At 37.0% G+C, this 24,487-nt stretch overlaps 4 protein-coding genes across 6 annotated transcripts; 2 read left to right on the forward strand and 2 right to left on the reverse strand.

The window, feature by feature from the left end:
* The first annotated feature begins 192 nt into the window (after positions 1–192).
* Positions 193–2,564, forward strand: LOC144199117 (uncharacterized). Its single transcript, XM_077720523.1, has 9 exons — positions 193–547; positions 630–682; positions 763–795; positions 1,092–1,139; positions 1,258–1,308; positions 1,407–1,448; positions 1,602–1,886; positions 1,966–2,004; positions 2,221–2,564. Exons 1-9 carry the CDS (start codon positions 498–500, stop codon positions 2,226–2,228), a joined length of 609 nt encoding a protein of 202 aa, XP_077576649.1. The 5' UTR covers positions 193–497; the 3' UTR covers positions 2,229–2,564.
* A 1,430-nt stretch (positions 2,565–3,994) lies between these two features.
* nfkbid (nuclear factor of kappa light polypeptide gene enhancer in B-cells inhibitor, delta) lies at positions 3,995–9,101 on the forward strand. Its single transcript, XM_077720797.1, has 12 exons — positions 3,995–4,073; positions 5,310–5,443; positions 5,528–5,561; positions 5,683–5,822; positions 5,949–6,133; positions 6,556–6,661; positions 6,772–6,918; positions 6,984–7,035; positions 7,156–7,313; positions 7,732–7,848; positions 7,929–8,093; positions 8,416–9,101. Exons 1-12 carry the CDS (start codon positions 4,058–4,060, stop codon positions 8,485–8,487), a joined length of 1,326 nt encoding a protein of 441 aa, XP_077576923.1. The 5' UTR covers positions 3,995–4,057; the 3' UTR covers positions 8,488–9,101.
* Positions 9,102–9,679: 578 nt separating this feature from the next.
* Positions 9,680–12,504, reverse strand: fxyd7 (FXYD domain containing ion transport regulator 7). 2 transcript variants are annotated; one of them, XM_077720800.1, is made up of 6 exons: positions 11,480–12,490; positions 10,972–11,007; positions 10,823–10,897; positions 10,372–10,408; positions 9,903–9,934; positions 9,680–9,826 (listed from the first exon to the last, which is right to left on the reverse strand). In XM_077720800.1, exons 1-6 carry the CDS (start codon positions 11,631–11,633, stop codon positions 9,807–9,809), a joined length of 354 nt encoding a protein of 117 aa, XP_077576926.1. In that variant the 5' UTR covers positions 11,634–12,490; the 3' UTR covers positions 9,680–9,806. The 2 variants fall into 2 exon arrangements, with proteins under 2 accessions (XP_077576926.1, XP_077576925.1); XM_077720799.1 differs by lacking the exon at positions 10,372–10,408 and having other exon boundaries at positions 11,480–12,504.
* Positions 12,505–13,068: 564 nt separating this feature from the next.
* Positions 13,069–18,609, reverse strand: LOC144199336 (FXYD domain-containing ion transport regulator 6-like). 2 transcript variants are annotated; one of them, XM_077720904.1, is made up of 9 exons: positions 18,513–18,609; positions 18,347–18,415; positions 16,563–16,619; positions 15,704–15,727; positions 15,567–15,590; positions 14,828–14,902; positions 13,688–13,724; positions 13,554–13,591; positions 13,069–13,480 (listed from the first exon to the last, which is right to left on the reverse strand). In XM_077720904.1, exons 3-9 carry the CDS (start codon positions 16,612–16,614, stop codon positions 13,476–13,478), a joined length of 255 nt encoding a protein of 84 aa, XP_077577030.1. In that variant the 5' UTR covers positions 16,615–16,619; positions 18,347–18,415; positions 18,513–18,609; the 3' UTR covers positions 13,069–13,475. The 2 variants fall into 2 exon arrangements, with proteins under 2 accessions (XP_077577030.1, XP_077577029.1); XM_077720903.1 differs by having other exon boundaries at positions 15,567–15,593.
* Positions 18,610–24,487: the final 5,878 nt, after the last annotated feature.

Consider the following 24,487-nt stretch of genomic DNA (forward strand, 5'->3'; position numbering starts at 1 on the left):
CTGGGTTAAAAATTGTGTAAATATGATATATAATGTAATGTAGTATAAACGGTATATTTTATTTTATCTGAAAAATCTATGTAATTAGAATTAGACATTTATCAACTTCGCACCACTGCTTATTGTCTATTAAGATACCCGTGAAAAAGACTTTTGTCTTGGCTGCGAATATATCGGTTTACAATAGTGGTACGACTACTCTAACAAGGAACAATAGGTGAATTCTGCATTTTGTTGAAAATATATCTTGGTAAGGAGGGAAAAAAACAGCCTGGGGCATTTCTCCCAGATCATTAACCACATATGAGCAACTACTGCATACAAGCCATTCAATTGATACTCTGAATGTAGCTTTGTCAACTTTGTGGCTTCTGCTTTGCTCAGTCAAGCCGTGCACTGTCAAACAAAAACAATGGAGTCGAATCTGAATCTCCCATTATGGGGCAAAGGTCTACTGGAGGAGAACAATTTGCTTCCTATAAAAAGCCCCAGTTGCAATGTGGAAATCTCACAGAAGCTGTTGGACACAGACTTCAACAATGAGGCCGTGAGTATTGATACATGAATTCTTATTGGTATTTATTCCTGTGAAACATTGCACCTAAACTTTGAACTCTTACTATTTTCAGGGTCTGCTGTTGGCTTATGCTCCTGCCACTTATAATGGCAGCTGCAATCAGAGGTAAAGTATATTAGAATTAAAGAGAGATCTCTCTCATATTTTTCTAACTTGACAATTAATATATATTTTTCTTTATATAGCTCGAAGAGAAAATGTTCTCAGCTTTCTCAACGGTAAGAATAATCAGCCAGATTTGTCCGAAAATATTATTTACAGTTATTATTATATTGTTTGTGGTGCCCTCCCCTCAAATTGCCATTCATTTGCACATTTGAAAACACTGTATTTTTTGTGGGGGTCACAATTTGAAAATATTTAGACCATTCTGAAACTTTTTTGTAAAAACAACAACTATATAGTTATCTGGTTTTTTGTATTTTGTTGAGATCATCTTAACCTTTTGGATAACACTGTATTACTTGTAAAAAATAATAATCTAAACATTGACCCCTCATTGCTGTTGTTGCAGATGCTCTTGACACAACCACAAAGAAGAATTCACCTGCAATTTTGACAGGTTTGTGTTTCTAAAAAAATATATTCTACAACTGATTGCAAATCAATAGGAAAGGTAGAAAAACATTAATAGAATTAATTTCCTTTATGAATCTTTTTCTTGTAACATTTCTTCCCAGATATGTCAGAGGACCAGTCTTTTGAGAGGGCCAAACAAGATTCAATTGCAGGTGTGTGGTCATAAATTCTTTTGCATTATAGATTATCAACACTTAAAAATAACATCTTATACTGTATCAAATTTGTAATCTTTATGTTACTATTGCAGAACCAGCAGTATCTGATGCAAAACTTGGAGGGGAAAGTGAAGGTACATTTTTATTTTTGAAATTTCGTAACATAACTGATTGTTAATTTAATGATAAACATATTTATTATGGCAAAAATATCTTCTTTATTATTAAAGTAGTATAGATTCTACCTTATGGGTGTTCAATGAATATTTTCCTTGGTGCATTGAAAGACCTTGACAGCGATGAAGTCCCACCTCGCAGACAAATGGGAGCAGTGAATCTAAATGAGAGACAAGCTCAGGACCAACAAAGTCAAGAAAGCACTGAAGTTAACAGTGATGAAGACATTATCAACGGTTCAAACACACCAAGTTTATTGTCACCCCAGCACAGCATTGTTGAAAGGAAGTCATCTGCTGAATGGGCCCACTCATTGGCTCCGAGCAGAAAAATTGTGGATCAAAACAATTTGCGGGGGATTTCTGATGCTGTCCTCAGAGATATTGACGATGATGGTGAGTTTAAATGTGACAGAAAACAACAGGAAATATGAGTGTTCAAAATCTAAGCACTTTTTCTTCAATATTCACACAGAAACACAAGAGTTGCTGAGCTCTGAAACACGACCAATTGGTAAGCCAATGTTTACACCTTAACTTTTGTTATAATTTTATCTTCATTTTCTGAACTGGATTATCTGGATTATTACATTTTAAATGATAATAATGCAATTTAATAATTGAAAAATTAATTAGCATAAAGTTCATCTCATGAATTCGTGGAAGAACTGAGACAATTGGATCAAATAGAAATCTTTCAACCATTTATTTTATGTTTTATCTTTTTCAGGCCAATGATTGTGGGGAGTCGCAGCATATCCATCTGATTTTGACCCATAACTGATACCTTCTTTACCTTTTTTCTCCCTTTGACAATGTAAATTGGGTTTTAATCACTTAAAAAAGAAACCTTGATATGTGAGACAGTTTCTAAATTAGCTGCAAACTTAGTTTTTTTAATAGAATACAGACGATGGCAGCAGGTATAGAAAAATATACTTTTGATTCCTTTTTGTTTTACCTTAGTGCATGTCCTGTTTTTTTTGGAATGTTTTAAGACTTTGAAATTATGTTATAGAATTTTTATATGTTTTAAAGTTTTTAGGTATGCACAATAAATGAAATCTAGTTCAATGTGCTTTATTCCAAAGGTTAAATATGGAAATGTTTTTAGTACTTTTTTTCTCGATAACTCTTATGTATGTTTAAATCTACAAAATTCATGAATATTAAAAGCATGGGGAAGACAATGGAGTGAATTTTGCTTTGTTCTTATTCAGTGGCGCTCTTTATTAGCTAATTATAATACACGCATATTAGATTTAGCAAACTGAAACTATACAAAAATATATATATATAATATATATAACAAATTTTACTTCTTTACTTATTGGAAAACTGCAATACAAAGTACAAGTGTTACTTCAATTGTGTGTGCTCACTTGCATTGGATGGATGGATGGATAGATATTTTGTTCCATCGTTGACTTTCCCTTTTAACAGTGGAGGGCGCTGCTCATACAATAATTCACTCAGAAGTGGCACATCATTTGGTTAAATATGCGTTAGTATAGTAGAGCAAATTTGATTCGAGCACTGGAATACAAATGTAAGATGGGGGGAACAACAAGAAAAAAAATAGCCTAATGTTTTGAAACTCAGCTGGACAGAAGGCAAAGTAAGATTAATATGAGATGTAATTAACATAAGGATTGCTGTTTTAAGGTGTTGTTTTGCAAGAAAGGAAAAAGTCATTGGTCTAATTGACTGCCCCAATTTGCTGATTCAATTTAAAAGCAGTCTAATGAGGACTGTTGGCTTTAACATATACTAAAGTCATAAGACTAGCCTTTATTGAAATCTTGGCTTTCATGCATTCATGGCATAAAATACCAACATGCTTTCCCAAAATATAACCAGAGAGTACATCATTTAAAAAGGAAAAATTAAGAATGACCAAAGGTTATACACAAACCATTATGTATACCAAAGGGAATCCAAATCAGTTAATCCCAACGTTTTTTGGATGTTGGCTTTCTCAAGTGGTAATTAGTGCACGGTATGTTGCAAACTTCTTTCAAAATATAAACGACAGTTGATTTGAAGTTTTAGTGTATTTTCTTTGCCAACCGATAGTGAAGTGGTTCATTCTACTTACTTCAGTACGGGCAGTGTGGTGGCGTTCTCATTGGTTGTTTCGCTCCATGTGTGCCCTACGACTGACTGGCAACCAGTCCAGGGCGTAGTTCGACTTTCACCTGAAATCAGCTGTGGGAAAATGTGATGTTGAAAATGAAGGAATGAGCACTTACTACTTTTTAAAAAAAAAAAAAAAAATGTAATTGTTTTTGGAGTTTTTTGTACTATTTGATGGAATAAATGCAAAGTAGAAATACTAAAACGAAAAGACAGATATACGTGCACTCACATAACCCCCACCCACTCCCTGACTCAAACACTAGCAAGGATGTGGATGCCAAGCAGAAATGTGTGGGTGGGTGAGGATGGGCGACGAATTAAATGTGTACGGTCTGTGGTGTGTACTCATCAACAGAGTAGACAGCCTTCAGACAAGTATTTAACATTTGCTTGGTGGTGTTCGAGCCCTCATTGAAGACCTTCAAGACATGCACTTTCATAAAGGTCAGTAAGGTTTTTAACAGCAAGGGTCTTTTCATATCATTTATAAAGGGTGATAGTTTTCTAAACTTAAATTTTTCTTTTCTTTATTGGTTAATTCATTCATTTTCCATAACGCTTATCCTCACAAGAGTCCCGGGGCTGCTGGAGCCTATCCCAGCCAACTATGGGCAACAAGCGCGGGACACCCTTAATTGGTGGCCAGCAAATTATTTCCTTAAGTTAATTAATGTATCAATATATTGTATTTTTTTAAAACACTTATTTTTTTAAGGGTATTTAAGTCATATGCATGAGTCCATCCCACAAAAAAAAAAAAAATTTTGGGGGGGGGACCTTTTTTTCATGCACTGTGGTTCTGTTAGACCACAAAATGAGGAAACCGGCAAAATGCATCATGTTTCCTTTTTCTTTCTCCTTTTTTTTCTCGATGTGGAGAAAGACGAAAAAGAGAAGAGTTGCTGGAATCCCCGTCATCCTACGCACACACGACTATGAGTGTCCAGGGCTTTCCAATACCCAAATTTCAATACAGAAAAGACTTAACTTAACTTAGTAATGAAAACCTGACATGTCTTTTGTTATTGATCATGAGACCAAACTTTTCACTGTAAAGATCAAATGTGTAAGCATGAGTCAGGTTTCAACTCAAATATGAAACTCAGAATTCTGATAAGGGGACCTTTAGTAAGTGCATAAAACAACTCTACCAGAACTTTTTCTGATTAAAAACAAAACTGAATTAGCAAAATTTTAGTTCTTCTAAAAATGTTACATTACCTTATGACAATTTTGAATACATCAATAAAGAAAAGAGAAAAAAATGCCCCTTAAATAAATCCGTTTAGTGTATCCTCACTCTATTGTGTGGAAACTGGTTAAATCCAACAATTGTCATTTTTATGTTTCTTTCCTTTTCTAAGACCTGTAAGAATATCCAAATTCTTAGAAAAAAAGTGGAAATTGCAGTCCATAAAACCTCTTCTGATCACAATACTTGAAGTAGTCAAATGTAAACAAATAAACGTGACTGTGTAACGTGTCAGCGTACAGGAGGTTGTGGTTTCCCTTTCTGTGTGTGTGTGTGACGGTGCCACTCAGGAAGATGTTATAGAAAAATAGCTTATTCGCTGCCTATTCTCTGATACCGTCGAGCTAAAATTTACAAATTGCCCTAGCTATGGACAAAGCTGGAGTAAATTATTAATTTCATGATTATTTTTTAATTATTTTTTACAGAGCCAGAGGAGAAGCCATGCTGCACTCTGCCCACGGTGAAAAAACTATTGGAACAGAAGAGGAAGCGAGAGACATTATCTGGGTTCACCTACGCCACAAACACAACCGGTCCCACTGATCAAAACATGGTTAATGTAAGAAAACACAAAATATTACCTTGTATGCGGTGTGATGTTCTGTATTACGAGGTAAATATTTTTCTTCACTTCACTTCTCAGCCCTTTCCGTTGTCTGAACAACCGACCTGCTCAGGTAAGACTTTGATTACTTCTGTAAGGAAACAAAAAAAAAGCTACTTCCTAAAAACAATTTGCATTGAGGTATCCGAAGAAAACATTTAAAGCAAACAGCCATATATCTCTTTTTTTCTTAGGGGCCACAAGTAGTTACCACTACATGGATGCTCTGAGCTCTGAACAGTGGGCCCCAATGCAGGAGTCTGCTCTCTCATGTGACCCCATTCCACTTGGATCATCCTGTCCGGTGGGCTACGACGTCCCAATGGATGCAAAAGTTAGCACCTATCAGAACCTTCAAGGATATGAATCTAAATCTTATTTGAGGAAAATGCCTTCTTGTAACTAGAGTCTATTCAGCATAGCCATTTTTTGTGATTTTGAGAAATTGTGTTGTTTTTAGCAGGAGTTTCTGATGCCAGCTGAAGATCACAGTGCAAATAATACTTGGCTCCCTCTGGAGCCTAGTCAGGCCTCTCAACCCAATTTTGGGATGTGGATGGATTACAGCACACTTGAGAAGGCCAGGATGGTACTCAGAAAGATGGACTATAGCAGAATCACGGGCCAGGATGAGGATGGTGACACGTGAGTGATTTTAATGCTATAGTGGAACTAAGAAAATAAATAATGGAGCTTCAGACATTGATCAAATCGAAAACAGTTCACTTAAAAGTTTGAGTTCAGACTACATAATGTCTACTTTACATTCCAATTGTTATTGTAATAGAATGACTCGGCATTTCAAATTCTATTCTATTTATATTTCAGTGTCTGATGCAAATAAATTATGTGAATAGGAAAATGTAATAAAAAAACTCTTGATAATCACCTGCTAACCACACTTGCCTTCTATATTCTACTGTATTATTATTTTTTGTGACCATATTATGAATATACTGTAGTCTATATTATGGCTATTCGCTATTAATCCTCATCATTCTTTTTTCAAAGAATTAAGTCAATAAATGTTTTCTTAGCTTATGTTGTTTTTTCTTTGTTTGGTTCAGCATCCTTCACATCTACACTGCTAAGGGACTCAGGGAGTGGGCCTTTGCCGCTGCAGAGAAGCTGAAGGATTTGGGGAAGCTCGATGCAAAAGAGCACAAAGGGAAAGTATGTGAAAACAGATATTGCAATATTCTTGAATTCTGAAAAGTCATGACATTATCATCAAAAGTTACAACAAAGACAGTATATTCATTTTTGCGGGATGGCACTTACAGACTGCCTTACTAGTAGCAGTGACAGCAGACCAGCCGGACATTGTACAAGATCTGTTGTCACTTGGAGCCGACATCAATGCCTGTGATATCAAAGGGCAAAGCGCTCTTCACTTGGCTGCCAATGATGGTTTACCTCGGATAATGCAGGTATAGGATTAAGCCACTTCGAAGTTTATATACTTACCCTATACATATAAAATAATTTTTCCCAGGTCATTTTGTCAAACAGACCTGCAGTCAATCTTGAGACCAAAGACTTTGAAGGTAAAGTAATATAATGTGTGGATGAACAAAACTCAGCTTTTTGCATGAGATCTTGCTGCCTATTCAGTTGTTTACATCTATGAAGCTGTCAGTCTGTCTTTTCCTTTTTTTCGTGGGTAGGGATGACTCCCCTGCATTGCGCAGCAATTTCCCACAGTGTCACCACGAAGGCTTTGTTTGCCTGCGGGATGATGGATGCTAAACTTCAGGCCGATGCTGTGCAGAAGCTCTCCTGTGTGGAGATGCTTCTAAATGCGGGTGCTTTATTATTCAGTCAGGTGGAGTACAAATGTATAACTGCTGCAATAGGAATATTTGTTTTGATGAATTTATATATGTATATTAATCCCATTTGATTTTGAAGTTAATTGATAATATGGCACACAGCATCATGTGAAATATTTTACTAGAAATAGGCCTAATTTTCTCTTACTTGAAAGAGTTTTAATATTAGAAACACCTCACATAATGCTGTGGGAAACCACAGTCTATGATATCAGTCAAAAGATGTATATGGCAGTTCTGACTGATGGTAACAGGTGTATGCTTACCAGACGTTTAATAAGTGTTTTAAAGAGGGGAACTTTTAAATGGAACCACGATGATGTAATGACTTTTGTTTTCTTTCTAGTCGAGACTCATTTTGGTTTCGTTGCCCCCGCCATCGCCCCATCGCTCCCACTTGTCAAATTGCAGGAAATCAAGAGCAGTATGACAGTGTTGCACTTGGCTGTGAAAGAGGGGAACATCAATCTGCTCCACTACCTGCTTAGCATCCCCGTGCACAATGTAAAAGACTTTGTCAACATGAAAGTGAGTCAATTTGATTCACTGAACAAAGTCATCGTTTAGAGTTTAGACATTGTGACTCATGACCCTATTTCTGCTTCAAGGCACACGGCCACACAGCTTTACACATGGCGGCTTGTCTCCATGGCAACCCTCAGCAGGAAGAGATCCTGCGGCTGTTACTGAGCCGAGGAGCTGATCCCAGCATCCGCAACCTGGAGAACGGCCTGCCGGCACATCTTCTGCAGGCTGGCCCACAAGGGGAACAGGTGAGCTCTATTGTTCTTTATTAAAGATATATTTCTTTCTATACATATAGGTATTTTAAAAAATAAACAGTCACATCCCAAAAACATGTTGGGTAGGCTAGGCTGGTTGAACACTCTCAATTGTCCCTAGGTATGAATGTGAGCGTGAATAATTTGTCTTTGTCTCCCTGTGCCCTGCGATTGGCTGGCTACCAATTTAGGGTGCTCATAGTTATCAGAGATAGGCTTCAGCACCCGCCATAACTATTGTGAGGATAAGCGGATAAGAGTGAATTGGTGGGCGTGTTTTCTGCAAACAAAGTAATTACATTTTCTTTTCCAGCTCAAACATTTGCTGAAAAAATGGTCCGCTTCGACTCGTCGGCATTCAGTAGCAATGCAGAAACAGGTTTGATGGGAAATATTTTTTAGGGAAGGGGATTCTGCACTCATCATAAAGGTTTACATGATTGGAAATGACATGAATTCAAATTGGATTTGAGATTTTCTATAATTTTGCAGCTTGCTCAAAAAGAGTAAAATATGAAGTATTTTATATGAACTGTTCATGTGGGGTTTATTTTTTTATTTAAAACTCATGCTGCTGGTAATATAGGCCAGACATTTTTTTTTAATCCTCACTTGCCATATCATGAGGTACACATACACAGGAACATTCAGTTTTGATTGATTCAGTATCCACTTGTTGTTATCTAGCAAATCATATGCAACTACCGTAATGGTAGGCCTCCATTTGGATATTTTTCATATTAAAATGTGCTTATTTATCTCATGACGCATTTAGTGGGCTTCCTTCCCTCCATCTTTTGTTCTAATCAAAGGTAAAATGGCTTCAAGTGACAAAGTACTAATTTTTCAGAAACTTTGATTTCCATGAAATCATTAGTGGCAACTTTTTGTTACAGTGAGGACATTGATAATGACCATATAGTCTATTACTCTACTGCTGAACTTAATCAACACGTTTACCTTTGTTGACATTACTCATGTTGAGAATGACTTATTGTGGTCTGTATGCATTATAAATGTGGTTGTCAGGGGTTTACTGTGTAAACCACCTTGACCTATTGTTGTTGAAAGTTTTATAACCAATGTAACACAAAAATTCACATAGTATATAAAATATACTTTTTCAGTGATGAGTCATGACTGAAACAAGTGTGACACACTTTTTAGGAATGCAAGAAGTTGACATTCACCAACGACAACAAAAAATCCTGACATTTTATCTGTCATGACCAGAAAGCAGCATGATAAATTTTCTTTTGGCTTTAATTTAATTTGACTAGTGAAAAAATAATAAATTTTAAGGTCTGTGACTGATTGTTTTGTCTCGCTTTCTATAATTCGGATACTTGGACCTTGTTAGTGAACCACATTTCCAATGATTTGTTCACTTTATGGTAATCGTTTTAATAATTAATGTCAAGCTACAGAAAGTAGAGTGACAAAAACACATTCATAAACTAAAGTAAGTTATTCTCTATGAGCATCAGAAACATCTTTTTGTATTATTGGCATGTTTCCTTTAAATGAAAGAACTTCCTTTTGGTATTCCAGGGCTAAAAGGAACTTACCATGTGAGAAACATTTAGGTAAATGTTTTATTGATATGCTGGCAGAGATCCAAAAGGCATAAAACTCTCATGCATATTGTATGCTTGTATTCGAATGGCACCACCCTCTCTTTCCTTCATCAACATATTGGATTTGCTAAACAACTGGTGGGGGCACTGCCACAAAAGGAAAAAATGGGAGACAATTAGAACATTTGTGAGGTTGAATTTGATTGAAAACCAGTTTTCTTACCATCTGTCTTTGGTACTGGACTGTCAGAGGATCTATGAGAATACAAAGAAGAAATAAAAGACATGAGCGCATTCATCTTTTGGGTTCTCGAACATGCAGAGGCATCACTCTTTCAAGCACATCCATCAATAACAGGGATTCAGCTTGTGACAAGGTCTGAAAATAATGCACATTTAGTCAGTCCGTACATTTTTTTGTCTAACAGCTGTTTAAAAAACAAACAAAAAGAACATTATTTTTTAAAATCTGGTAATCAAACAAGCGACATGCTTTAAGTTTAGATGTCACACTATACCAACACATGACGAGTCCAACCCTTCAAAAGAAATTATTCCAGACCTGTCATGACTTGGGGAGTGTTTTTAAATTGAGGAACGATGCAAGTTAGTATCCTTTAGTTGATCATCTGTTTCAAAAAGTCAAATTCATACATCATGCACAGATGCAGCATCCACTAAACACTTCTTACTTGGGTGAGGATTTTACACATTTAGTGCATTTGTTACCTGTTTGAGGAATGATATATTGGTTATTAAAACGTCACCAAGTTCACTCACAGGCTACGTAGTCACGCGCCATCACCAGATATGTAAATGAGATCCAATAAAAAGGGTGTGACTGAAAATCCTGCCTTGGCAAAGATATCCATAACTGCATTCTGGTAGTACGGCAAATGCTATAAAAGCCAATAATAATTGAACAGTAAATGTCTTACCATTGAACCTTTTTTTTCTATTAATGCAATAGCAAATAGAGTATAATCAGTATAATTCCTCAGGTTTTCCTTGCAAATATTGGTACGTTGAAACCACAAAAAGGCGACAATATTACTTTTGGATCTCATTTGACTGTGCATGTGTACCTAAGAAAGAATCCAGTCATCATATTACAGTGAAGGCACAAAATAAATCAAAACGTACTTAAGGCTATCAAAATGCCAGCGACAAACATGATGATGGCAAGGACAAGCCCTGTGGTCCTCAACGTTTCTTCATCTATTAGGGGACACAATGTAAAAAAGGCAAAGATGATATAATACACATGACTTTTTTGGAGACATATCTTTTACCATATACAAAGTCTTCATGGTCTGGAATCATTGCTTCTGTGAACAGATAAAACAAATAAAATGTAAGCAAATGTACAGTGCACACCCACTAAAGTGCCTGAATAAATCTCTGGAGTGTTATTTCCCCCCCATAATCAATGCTTTTCTCAGCAGAAATGATGCACAGCAAAGAAAGATGGAGCGGGATAATGAAGCAGCATCACTGCACAGTAGTGATTGTATTACATTGGGTCTAACATTCCATTTTCATCTTAATAAAAAAAAGCATGCTATCCATTGCATATAAATATATAGTTTTAACAAAAATTTCCAGTGTCACATGTTTAATTACTTAAAGCAATAACATTTCTGATGCATACATTTACAAAACTAGTGTTTGGAAGCAGCAGCAATGTACAAATAATGGTAAAAAAAATGCAATGGGAATATGATTAGTTCAGCTAAAACGAGGTCGAGTCTTTTTAACAACTTAAAACAGCATATATGTGCATGTACAAAATGGACTAACCTGTAGTGGCCATGGTTGCTGTGCAGAGATGCTGCTGAAGTAGTACCTGCGAGTAAATTGATCTGCAGACTGCAAACGGGTGGAAACTCTCTGAGCATTGACAAGCATAGTCAGTATTCATGTAGGGAACCGCCTGGTGGCGATCCTTAAACATTGCACTTGCTTAAATCCCTGGTGCAATTCAGCATTTATTTCATTAAATCCATGCAGTATATACACGCAGGCTACTCACTAGATTCCAGAAGGAAATTTTGTCTTCCTGAAGATCTTTCTTTCTGTGTTATATTTCTGAAAAACTAGTTAAACAACCATAGTTAAATCTTACTAATAACATCAAAATGTGCCGTAGTTAACGACTGTGGGTTATGGAAGTACCCGGTGAGGTAATAATAAAGGCACTAATGGGATTTTGTGATGCCACTAGTAGTACTAGTAACATGGTGTGCTAAACCACAGCATGGTTTCATCTCATTAACTGTTTGTAGTTTCAATAAATCAATTGCATCAGTACTAATATGTCAAAGCTGTCCTATTAACTAGACGCTCCATGAAGTAAAGACAATACTATACAAGTTATCACACTACTAAAATGACTAGCACAAGGTGGAAGTTTTGCACGTGATGTCTTTTCCACCTTTATGCGACATCACTGCTTTCTATTGGGGCTAAGGCAATCTCTATGGTTATGAATTATAGTAGCAGAGGAATGCTTACCTCAGGTTTATTTACGACATTTGTCTGATATTACAAGAAAATGGCAATTGTGTGTATAGGTGTGGCTGCATAAACCTGCTTTAATTTCCCATGAATATTGTTTTCAAAGAGGGTTTGCAGGGTCTGCATTGGCATGGGTGGAGTTTGGTCCAGTATGCTCATTAAGCATGTCCAGCTTTTATCCCTATAGATTGTCATAATTTGGGGGAAATTCCCGCATTTAGCAGCAATTGCCGCAGAGCTGCTTGAAATGAGAAGCAATTTTACAGATATCCACTTTGCTTCTTTGCACCACATAAATCATTAACGTTCACTGGTGGTGGCTGAGCCAAATGCAATGTCAGCACAAGAGTGCAGCAGTGGGCTGTCTCTTGTCCACCGATACACAGGCAGTCCGGGCGGGAACTGTCAACAATCACGGGGAGAATGCATTAAGTACGGAAAACCACAGGAACATTTGAAACCTTAGTTTATTATGCAATGTTGATCACATTTGCACCAATGCTTCCAAAAATGCACAAATTAATCTTATTGCTTCCATTATTGAGAAGTTGAAAACTCGACTAGATATTCATTTGCAAAAAAAAAGAATAAAATGGGGTTGAAATAATGGAAGTTTTAAAATATGTATATAGGTATGTAAAAACAAACAAAAAACATTGTCACTAGTCAAATGGGGTATCTGCTGGCATCTGCTGATGATACTTGTTAAGTGCAGGAAGAGGAGATGTGTGTGTGGGTGTGTGTGTGTGTGGGTGTGTGTGTGTGTGTGGGGGGGGGGGGGTCAACTAAAGTATTGCACTGAATTGTAGGCTCAAAGATGTGAGATTGTTTAGAAAAGGTGTGGGCAAAAAATGGTTTAGTAACCACATGGCTCCATTCTTTTCTTTAATATGGACCAACAAAAAATTGAGAAAGTACATAAGCAGTTCTGGAATTTTTAGATCCTTTCGTAAGGAATAAGGATTTGTATTGGCATTGTGCAGTGCACAACAAAATATCATTAAAGCTCTGAGCCATTCACGGAGACAACACAAAACATACAGCTCATTTTGTCTACTTTTGGATTCACTAAAATGCTGCTAGGTAAATGTAAATGTAAGATAAAATACTAATAGTTTTATACCACATTACACATTTTAACCATACAATGATGAAACAATTTAAAAAGTACATTCGACACTTCTATTGGTTTAAAACTAATTTGAGGTTACCTTGTAATATGCATACATTATTGCTCACCACTGGTTTTGGGATGACTGTCTGATATTTTTTTTTGGGATTACACTGTTTAAAAAAAGAAGAAGTTTTAAAAACACTTATAAGACAAATAAAATAACTTAAGCATAAATATATTTACCCCTTGGAGCTTCGGAATCTACAGCAGGCCCCCGAGACCTGAAAACAATAAAAGTTACATTAAATCACGGTCTCGACTAACAAAAAATGAACATACGTACATGGTATGAAGCTAGACAATAGTTCTAGTCTCACCTTGACTTGTCACTCTTTTTACACAGACATTTTCTGCCTGTTTGGAAGAAAAGCAGATGAATTTATAATGAAACTCTAAAACTTATATATAGGACTTCTAATTGTCATCAGCCTAAGTGATAAAAAGAAATGGGCAATGCCATTATTATTAAGGGGATTAAAAAAATGGGATTACAGCTAAAACAAATCCTCTAGAAGCGTCTTAATGATAAACAAATCAATTTTAACAAGTAATTGGTAGTCAATGGACAATATCTGAAAATAAGACTTTATCCTTAGTGATTATAGTTGGAAAGGTTGTTATGGGAATTCCCAAAGCAGGCTTGTGACCTACATATTGTCAGGCTAAGGTATCTTAAAAGACAGCCCTCATCCTTCATTCGCATTTATTCATCCACTGGGAGGCGCCAGTGTTGTCTTTCTCGTGCAGCAAGTCTTTCAGGGCTCTCATTTTTATAAGAGTCAAACAGTAAACTTGCACATCTCTGCTCTATTTTATGTTCTCTTTTTATGGACTGTCTTTATGATTTGTCAGGTTTTTTTTTGCTTCTTTTTTTAATGATGCTTCTCTGATGCTGATCTCATTGGGAATAACTGAGAAGCCCTCTTGCCTTCTTCAACCTGACTGCATAAACCCAAATCATAAAATAAAAAAATGCGAGACTAAATAAAAACTATTTACTGCATGCTAATTGGATTCCGGGAGTAACACAATGTCTCATTTTATGTCAATTTTGCAGCATGAATCTCATTAACATATTTGGCAAAACAAGAAACTTTCAATCTGAAGAAATATAACTGTGATTTGGCTCTGACCCTATTTAGTTTATATTATCATATTTTATTAATGTATATTCCATTTGACAAAGGTCAGCAATTTATTTTTCCTATATAAAAATGTTTAATTCAAAACATCTAATATTTAGAATTTGCGAGTTGTTATAATGTACTTGTTAAATGCTCTTTTAATTTAAAATATATATTTACTGTTTAATAAAAAATATTAAGACGTAAAAAAAGGGAATATTAAATGTTTCCCTTCTTTTTATTAAAAATAATGTAAAAACAGAAAAATATATGTGAATCTTTGTTACTGTGCTGATATGACATGAGTGCAACTTTGTAATGGAAAATACTCACTGACGATGAGGGCGATACCCAAGAGGAACAACACGACGGCAAAAACAAGGCCGCCGATCCTCAGGGATTCGTAGTCTGCAATGTAGAAAAAAAAAGAGTGAAAAAAAGACCCAAAATTCACAAAAATGTCCACGATGCATGGTAGGTTATGGACACACTAAATTAAATATGTTAGTTAAAGCTGTAAATTGCAAAACTTTCCAACTCCTCCATCCCATGGCAGAAGACTACCAAATCCTGCTTTCAACTGAATTCATTAGTTTTATCTTAAAAAAAAAATAACCCAGTTTGATTGAGAAAATAACATTTTAAAGAAATAGAAAAAATATTTACAGAAAAATGGCTAGAACCTAAAGTTCATCAAAACAGCCGCAACCAAGCAACAATAAATTATATAAATACACTGATTGTTGTGGTTGACTAGAATAGCTCAGTACTTGAAAGAATTTTGTCACACGGCGTGGGCCCATTGCTGTCAACGCCTAAAAAGTACCCTGTGGCTTTCAAGGGGTTGTTCGTCAGGGGCTGGTTATCGGTCATTTTAATTTGCATATCTCCCTTGTTTCTAGACCCAACAACATTCCCATCTTCCTGAACCCAAACAAGCGCAAATTTGGCCCCAGAGGGTTTTTTCTCTCCTCCTCAAAGTGTCAATCATGTCACACCTTCAGCTATGTCGCCCTGTGCAAGTCTGCGGGGGAATGGAGATGCAATTTTGCCTTAATACTTCCTGACTTACCATATTCAAAAGCACTGTCATAATCTGCTTGAAGAAAACAAAGAAAAGGAAAAGTTTCAGACAGAATTATGCATCAAATGCCATGCGATACTGAACATTTGTGTAGATAAAAGGCGTGAACACAAACCAAAACACACCTTTTTCACTGTTTGCTGATGAAACTGTGAAAACAAAAAGCAGAAAACATCATTAAAGAGTGGTATTCACAAATATAGATGTATTAAACTTGAATCTGATCAGGAATAAAATCACCAGTGTGGCAATTTTGTATATTTGACAAACTCAATCTTGGTTTTGTAAATCAGATTTTAAATATTTGCTTTGTGGTGCTACTTTAGTTAAAGTCTGTTCAAATCTTTGGTGTATCAGACAGTTACGCTTTGTACAGTATAAACTCAGAACACAAGATAAGCATTATAGTGTTACCTCAAAATACGGTCAAAAGGTTATAGTGGCTAACAGCTTGAAGCCTTGTCTGTTTTTTCTTTTAAAGAGCAGAATGTTTTCCACCTCAATATGATCTTTTCATTGTTTTACTTTGGTGCAGACTCTATGGAGAATTTGTATATAAGCTTTACTGTACTGTCACCTTGTATGACAGTTGGCTGAAACTTTTATATACTAAATGTTTGGAATGACTGTATGAAAAATTCTCAACAATCCTCACTGCCTGTCTGCAAATTGAGAGAACATCAAGCATAGTTGGCAGCTTGCAGAAAGTTATGAGAAGAAGGCGCAAAAATAACACAAGCAAGAACCCACAGTTCAACTGCAGGCGATATAGTAAATAGTAGGAACATGGAAATTGGTGTAATGAGCTAACACAAATCACTTGAATATTTTTTTCTTGATTCCAACTAACAAGCGCATGACAGGCATACGTGCCAAGTAAAAGAGCATTATGAGGTCAAATGCGTCATGTGATAACCAGTGCAGGAACTCTGAAGGGATCGGAGGCAGAAGTGCTACAGAGAGGAAATCCAAAAGCATCCTTACCAAAAGGAAGAGTGAACACAGATATGAAGGCCACAAACAGCAAAAGGTCCATTGTTGCTAGTGATGAGAAAAAAGCAAGTGTTACAAAGTTGAATTGAAATGTACAAAGGCAAAATAGACTATTTAGGAATAGTCAGCGTTAGAGTGAATTTTCAAGATGATCACTATGTCATCCTATAACAGGGGTCGGGAACCTTTTTGACAGAGAGAGCCATAAACAATTCATATTTTTAATTGTTATTCATTGAGAGCCGTACTCAGAATTTACAAGAAGTAAAAATACATGAAAATGCATGCATTTTTAGTCATTTCGCTGCCTTAGAAGTAGAAAAAGTCTCAGAATTATGTTGACAAAATTGTTACCCTGATGCTAATCAATGGGATGCATGCATGCATGCAGAAATGTTTAATTAAAAACTGGAAGATTAAAGCAACTCTAGACATAGTGTCCAGATTTTAGCTCAAAGTTTAGCGGAAAGCCATAAGCACCCATCAAAAGAGCCACATGGGGCTCCAGAGCCATAGGTTCCCTACTCCTGCCCTATAATATATAGACGAGTTCATATTGGAAGGGAAATGTCTTCTGAAATAAAGATCTAAAAAAACAAACAAACATTAAACATAATATGCATTGGCTTGATTAATGTCCTAATACACAGCCATATACTAGACCAATAGACTTGGGAGTTTTGCAGTCACAACCTCCTGACTCAAACCATGACGGGTTCTATTTAAGGCACCTCGAATTGTTTGCGGTCCAAATTTACCGGTGTTGAGTTGCATTTGCTATTTGTTTGAGGGTTTAACTGTCCTGTTGGTTGGCACAAAAAAACTCACAGGCACCATTGCATCTACTTATCTTGGAGGGGATTGTTTTTATTTGGATGTTTTGGAAGCTCACAGTAGTATTTCTGTTTATCGACTGCAGTCGATAGGCCTACACAGTGTAAATAAATCTCCTGCTGTGTTCAAATGTAAAAAGGCCAGGCCTAAAAACCCTTTTAGTGGTCAGAATACACAACTATGGGAAGACCAAAATGTGTTATGAACACACAAATTGAAACACCTAAACCCTGGAATGTTGTACACTGTGAGATTTCACACATAAGTGCAGTGGAGGGGGTTGTGAGCAGAGTTGGAGTGAGCTGAAATGAAGGCTTTATTCGGGGAAAGTGGAATTAACAACAAAAGCCTGCCACTCAAGTCTAATCAAACAAACACAGGCGCCCTAATTCAAATGTGCACAGGTCTAATAATTGGATGGAGATAGATATAACGGAAGGCAAAGAACAGCACTTATAGATAAATTACAGGTTGTTACAATACAGCAAACTTAGCAAGCAGAATTTTAATTTAAAAACAATTATGTGAACGTGCCAGGCCTCAAAAGTTATATTAGTCATGCTGTAAATTAATGTTGGCTGATGAAAAAGCAACATCCAGAATCGAGTTATTTTGTTGGACTCAGTAATGATTATAAACTAGAATAAATATTTAAAAAGTAAACGAACAAGTGGGGTGGAAAAAAAAATAAAAAGTAGCTTTGCTAGAATCATTTAATTTGCGAAGATAAAACAACTTGAGGTCATTCCATAGTCACATGTCGCCACAGGGCATTTTGATGCAAGTTGGGGTTTGGAAACTCGATTAAAAAAAAGCCAAAAAGTCTCCTATATCAAACCTACGTTTATAGACATACACTTGCAGTGCAGATAACAAACAAGTTTTTTCCAGGCAACAGGCAAATTTGATTTTATGTGCGCTATTCAAATAGGAAAACTCACCACGTTTTTGAACTGCTGATGTTCTCTATCCCCTTTACCTTTACTTTTCAAACCCTTTCGGTCAACTACCTGCAAAAAGAGATGTGTAACGTTTAGCAAAAGCAAAGAGGAAAAACATTATAGGATCTGATTATTTATAGTAATAGATTGATAAACAGTAGAGTACCCTTCAGGGTTTGACTGCGTGTCTTGTTCGGAATGAGGGAGGAGGAGGGGGAGGAGCCACCAACTAGTGTAAAGTTACTCCCTATTCTGGAATGGACATATGGAATATAACCACCCACAGGAAGCACAAAGAGCCAACCATGCATGGGTATAGTTGTGATTGACTTGGCCCAAGTGTAGTATTTTTAAATTACATTTATCTATTTGCTTTAAAGTAGTATGCTCCCAAAAGAGTGAATGTGTTTTTCCCTTACCACTGTGAAAAGGCACAGCGATATATAATATAAAAAAAAACATTAATTCATTTTCCATACTGCAGAGACACTATGAATTGGTGACGAGCCAATTGTAGGCCACCAAGAGACAAAGGGCAACCAATCAAGCTCTCACTCATACCTAGTATACAAACCTGGGATTGAATCATTGATCTCAGATCCACTCGGGCACCAGGTAAATATATATCAATATATTAAATCTCCTTGTAATTGTACTTGTATAAGTAAAATAAAATCATTAACTTCAATTCAAGTCATGTTGTTACAGAAAGACTTCATCTGTGCATCATGGCATTTTGTAATTGATTTGACAAAATAAAATGAGATAATTCCAGTGTGTTGTTGTGCAAAAAAATCCATCTGTTGCAGCCCAGCTGTGTTCCCAAGGTCTCCACACTAAACTGGCACATTCTTTCCTGTAGGATGAACAAATATAGAGGTGGCTGGACAAACTGTACATCATGATTCATGTAGCAAAAGGAGACTTATTGATTGAAGTCTAAATGATGTAGCACAGAGGCTAATGAAATGACCCTTCTATGAATGGTTTGATGGTTGTGAAAAGGATGGGAATGATTTTCCATGGCCTTCACAGTCAGCAGCACTTATAGTACTACATCGACAGATGATTTTAGACTGACGTGATTGACAAGACAAGTTTTCTCGATCGAGGTGAGGTACTCAGTTTAGGTACACTGTGATGTTTGAATGGGAGGCTCAAGGTTTTCTTGCTGGACATCATGTTATTTGACAGCATGCATTCACAACAGCCTCAGCTTTGAAATCGGAAAAATTCAATACAAGAGGTGAGTTTACAAAGATACTAATGCATTTACCTTAGTTGGCTACCCAGAAATCTTCAACCATGGATACCGGAGTACCCACAGAAAATCCCCAGGAAGAACATGCAAACTCCACGCAGTTAGGACCAACCTGGGATTGAACCCTCGACCCCAGAACACCAAGGCCAACGTGTTAACCACTTGGTCACATTCTACTTAAGGTTTTGGAATTTTAAACACAGTGAGGGGTCATGTGTGTAAGGATCTAAAGATTAACCAGAACATGATTCATGCAAGTAAGGAAAAAATGCACATACAGAACTGTTTTAGTATAATTAATTCCTATTACTTTTACAATACTATACTATCTATTATTAAAACAATAAAGGATCATTATAACACAGCTTTTTTTGGCTTTGTGCCAAAGACATTGTAACATCTCACTCCACCAGATGGTGATGTTTAATACTAGTAAAACATCACCAGTGAAAATCCAATACAACAGCAGTCTGGAAAGTTTCTAATAAGAAAAAAAAAACTCTTTGCAAGTTCTCATTCACCTCATTGATTTAACAAGAGACTACTTTGCTTTACTTGTATTGAAGCAAAAAGGACGTAGGGCAAAAGCTAATTTTATACATATTTTCTTGCCTATTTGGATTGGGGGGACAAACACACTACAAAACTAAAACTCTATGCTAAAGATAAAGGCAAGGAAACAGAATTTTGGGTGAAAGCTTGAATAATTATTGTACCCCGATGAGTCTTAAATGTCCTTGCATGACAAGAAGTGATTGGATTGCAAGCTTGGTAGCTTTTGATGGCCATGTCTTGTCAGCCTCACCTACTTTTTAATCAGTGATTACCATAGGGGATTCGCTGCTATTTCTTAATTAAATTGGACCAAACGCAATTAACAACCACACACCGTATTCGTTAATAAGGCTCTGTGGAGTATTTGTTTAGTTCACACTGTTAAGAGCTTAAGCGGCTGAATGGTCAAAGCACAGTCACATTGCAGTCTTGGTTATGAGTGGTCAAATTAAGTTTCCCTTTGCATAATGAAGCGAGTTAATGAAGGAAAAGAAGGTTAGAGTTTAACTGTAGTCCATGTGATCATCTTGTTGCTTTAGATTAGGGCTCTCTACCCCCCTGAAACAGAGCTATGTCTTGGGCATACTAATGTAGAGATACCAGTTGGACAATTCATTCTTGAAATGTGCTAGTATTGAGTAGTATAACTGATTGTTATGAATATGTTGCAATTGGCAGTTCATCTGTGATAAATCTCTCACAGTGTGAGTTTTGGATTTTACTACTATATTCCAGTAGTGTAACACCAGCACTGTGTGGACATTATATACAATTGCAAATAAACAAGAGTTAAAAAAACAACAACAAAACAAACGAACACTAATTCTGCAGTCTTTTGCAAACCCTCAATCTCAAGTGTCACTGAATAGGAAAATTTGGTCACAATGAGTAATATTTCTCTGGGCATGTTACAGTGTGACAAGAAGTAGTAAATGGTCCATTTGGCTGGGTGACAAGACCACAGTACAGATTAGAAGTTTACTCTGGCAAAATGGATTGACAACGTTGGCAGGTGCCATTTGCAGTTTCCCTGCAGGAGGAGTCGGAGCCCGACAACATCCATGATTGACCAAACACATCAGGATCAGAAACCACTGTGCCGTTGGGTAATTGCATATCATCTGATGGATTGTTATTGTTGTTCCCACAAAGGCCACATGTTGTCTGGTTGTAGGTAATTGGTAACTTGACCTTCATGTAGTTGTCAAGGTCAGAAATAATCACTAACAAATTTACAGTCTTAATAGTTGTCCATCCATTTTCTTGCTGCATGGTAATATTAGTCCCTAAAAATGGAAGGCGCTCATAAACTTCCTAAGAGGAGGAGGAAAAAGTTAATTACAGATTTTTGTTAAATTATACACCCTATGCTAATAATTACTTACCTGAATGTTTGGAGGTAAACAGATGACATCTTAAAAGTCATATTGTTTATCTGCAGGTTGATTTGCTTGCCTTCACTGTGGTTAGAACTAATGATAGTGATTATAAAATGGCTAAACATCTACGCCCATGAGTGCACATGAGTCAACTAGAGTATAATTGTATGAAACAACAAAGTCCAAGAGTTTTCCATCAAATGTGGATCAGAGCAGCAGTCCATTTCAGTTTTGGGGTGGCAACCTTGAATAACTGTGACAATGATGCAGTCTTCCTCAAGACCACATTGCACATCTATACAAGTCCAATTGCCACCAGGATGGCATGAACATCTTTGCTCACATCTAAATATATCCCGTCCCGCTAAGAAGTATTCTGTAACTCCATACAAACATCCACAGTTTATTGGCAGGACACAGTGGCTTCCAATGTCAATTAAACCTGGTCCACGTAGACAGTTTTCACCAATATTTGCAGTCATCTCAATTGTCGAATCCTGCCAACCCAAGCCAAATTCAATTGAGTTGCTCATCTTGTAGATGGTACTGGAGTGACATGAGTCATTTGAAAAGATCCAACAAGGACAAGGGCCAAGAGGTCATGCTGCAATCAAATTACACATTACTACCATCTAGTGGATGGGTGTGATGGGTTTGGCCTTAAGTTGCATAAGACTAGAGTTTAAACAAGACATTGTGAGAGTAAATTTAAAAATGCTTACAGTTGCTACTTCACAATGACACTTTAATTCCCCATACAAGAACATTTGACTATTTAGAACTACAGTTCATTGAGTTGCAACACTAGTGCTGACCAATGTAATACTCACAGCAAAATTGAAGGCTCCTCCAAGCATCAACTAAGGCTTTGTGACGAAGGCAGACATCAGCATACTCTGCCAGGGAGCGACACACTGCAGGTTGCACATCTCCATAAAGACACAGGTCAGTGATGCAGCTCGTGTAAAAGCTGGAGGGGTCCACTTTGCTATGACAGTTTCTGAATGCTCCATTAACTTCCAGAATTTTTCCACAAGCCGCTGGGTCAGAAAAGGGAGCTATAGGCTCAGATGAACAATTTAGACAGATTCCATCGAGACAGCCTTCAAAACACGATTGATTCTGTTCACTTCTCCAAAGTTTTCCAAATTCTTCTGGAGTGAGAAGAGTGCCATTCACCGTGAGGTCATCGCCAGGGTCTGAATTGAAATTACTGCACAACCCACACGTGGCATTAGCATATTTACTAAAAAGACTAATAACTTCCTTACTAATACTTATTAAGCCAAATGTAGAGTATATGTAAGTGTGCAGACCAAATGAAATCACCAATCTCGTCACATTGATAAAAATGGCAATCTCCTCTTGTTATGCCTCAAAGCTGACAGTAAAACAAGACTAGTTCTACAGGAAAATTGCATCCTCATTAAATAATGTAAGGTAGAGTACATGCAGCAAAAAAATAATTATGGTGTGATGCATAGACATAATAGCAGTGGTTAGATTTTACCCAACTGAGAAGGGTGGGGTTTCTTTCTTTCTCCGCACAGTGCCAAGTTCCATTAAATACTCAGTTTTGCCACTTAAGGCAAGAAGATGCTCTACAACACAGGGTGGCAGTGGAACAGCAGTTACACTGCTTCGAGCAGTTTACATTCCGCAGATTTCCCCCCCCTAGTAAATGGATAAAGAATGTCAGAAAAAGACCGTTTCTTGAAAGTTCAATGAACAAGAAAATTAAAAGGTGAACATTTGTTTTGAGACAATTATGAAAGGCAGCCGGAGCAGAAATAGGATTTAAATACGTTTGGTACGCCACATTTGATTTTGATCAAAAAATAAAAAGCAATTGCTTGCCTCATAGTACTGCCCAAGGTAAAAACATTCACATTTCTCAGGTCTAACACAGCCATTCCCTATTTGGACATATCCCGAGTCACATTGACATCCCTCATAGCAGTGCAACGGACAGGGTACATCAGATAAAGTAACGCAGGACTCGCAGAACATGCATGAACACACACGTTGTAATGGGAGTGGCCAGGGAAACTGGCTTTTGTAAATTTGAAGGCATTTACCTCAATTTTACCAGAATACTCTACAAAGAGTTTCATGTCCATGTCATTAATTCTAAGGTGAAGCTGGCTTCCAAAGAATAACAGCAGAAAGCCCTTGTTCACCACAAAACTTGAATAACAGATGATGCACATTTTCCAAGTTTAAATCAGACTGATATCCCTGAAAGTTCTGTAAGTGTCTGCCACCCATGATGGTACATTACAAATGTGAGGGATGGCATGCACGTCAGCCTTGTTTGATGACACACTTTGATACAACTTGGCATGTGTGCTTTTGGCATTGCACTTTGTTGTGGCCTACGCATACACACGTACGAAGGCAGTTCTCACTCATCGGGATAGGAGTTTTCTTGGCATTCGTAGTAAATGTCATTAAAACTGCAGCCATATTCAGAAATTGGTGCGCATTCCCCACCACTGTGGAAAAACCCAGGCTTGCAATAACAACTTTCCTTGCATCTCGCTGAAAGAGAACTTGGATTTTGGGCACAAGCAAGCATGTGACTGGAACAGAGGTGGTATTCACTGTTAGATGGGCATGTAACAGCTGAGGAAGAGAAGAGCATTAATGTATTCAATCCAGTTCTAATTATAATTTCAAAATGGTGTTACAGTTATCTGTGTTGCTGTCCAATACTCAGAATACAGTGAAAACTGTGGTTCGGGTTACATTGATTCCATCAGAGCCAATGGGGTCACCTGAGGTGTCGTTATTAGCATGTCCACAAAGATCACACAGAAGTCCATGGAGTTGTGGGCCTGTTTCAACCTGCATGTTATGAGACCAGTCCTACTGCAAGATCGAGCCAGCCGAGGTATCCAGAACAACAGCAGGACCACTTGGATATACTCTTAGGATCCCATTACC

Source organism: Stigmatopora nigra, chromosome 7, assembly GCF_051989575.1.
Source record: "Stigmatopora nigra isolate UIUO_SnigA chromosome 7, RoL_Snig_1.1, whole genome shotgun sequence".
In the NCBI taxonomy this organism is placed as follows: Eukaryota; Metazoa; Chordata; class Actinopteri; order Syngnathiformes; family Syngnathidae; genus Stigmatopora; species Stigmatopora nigra.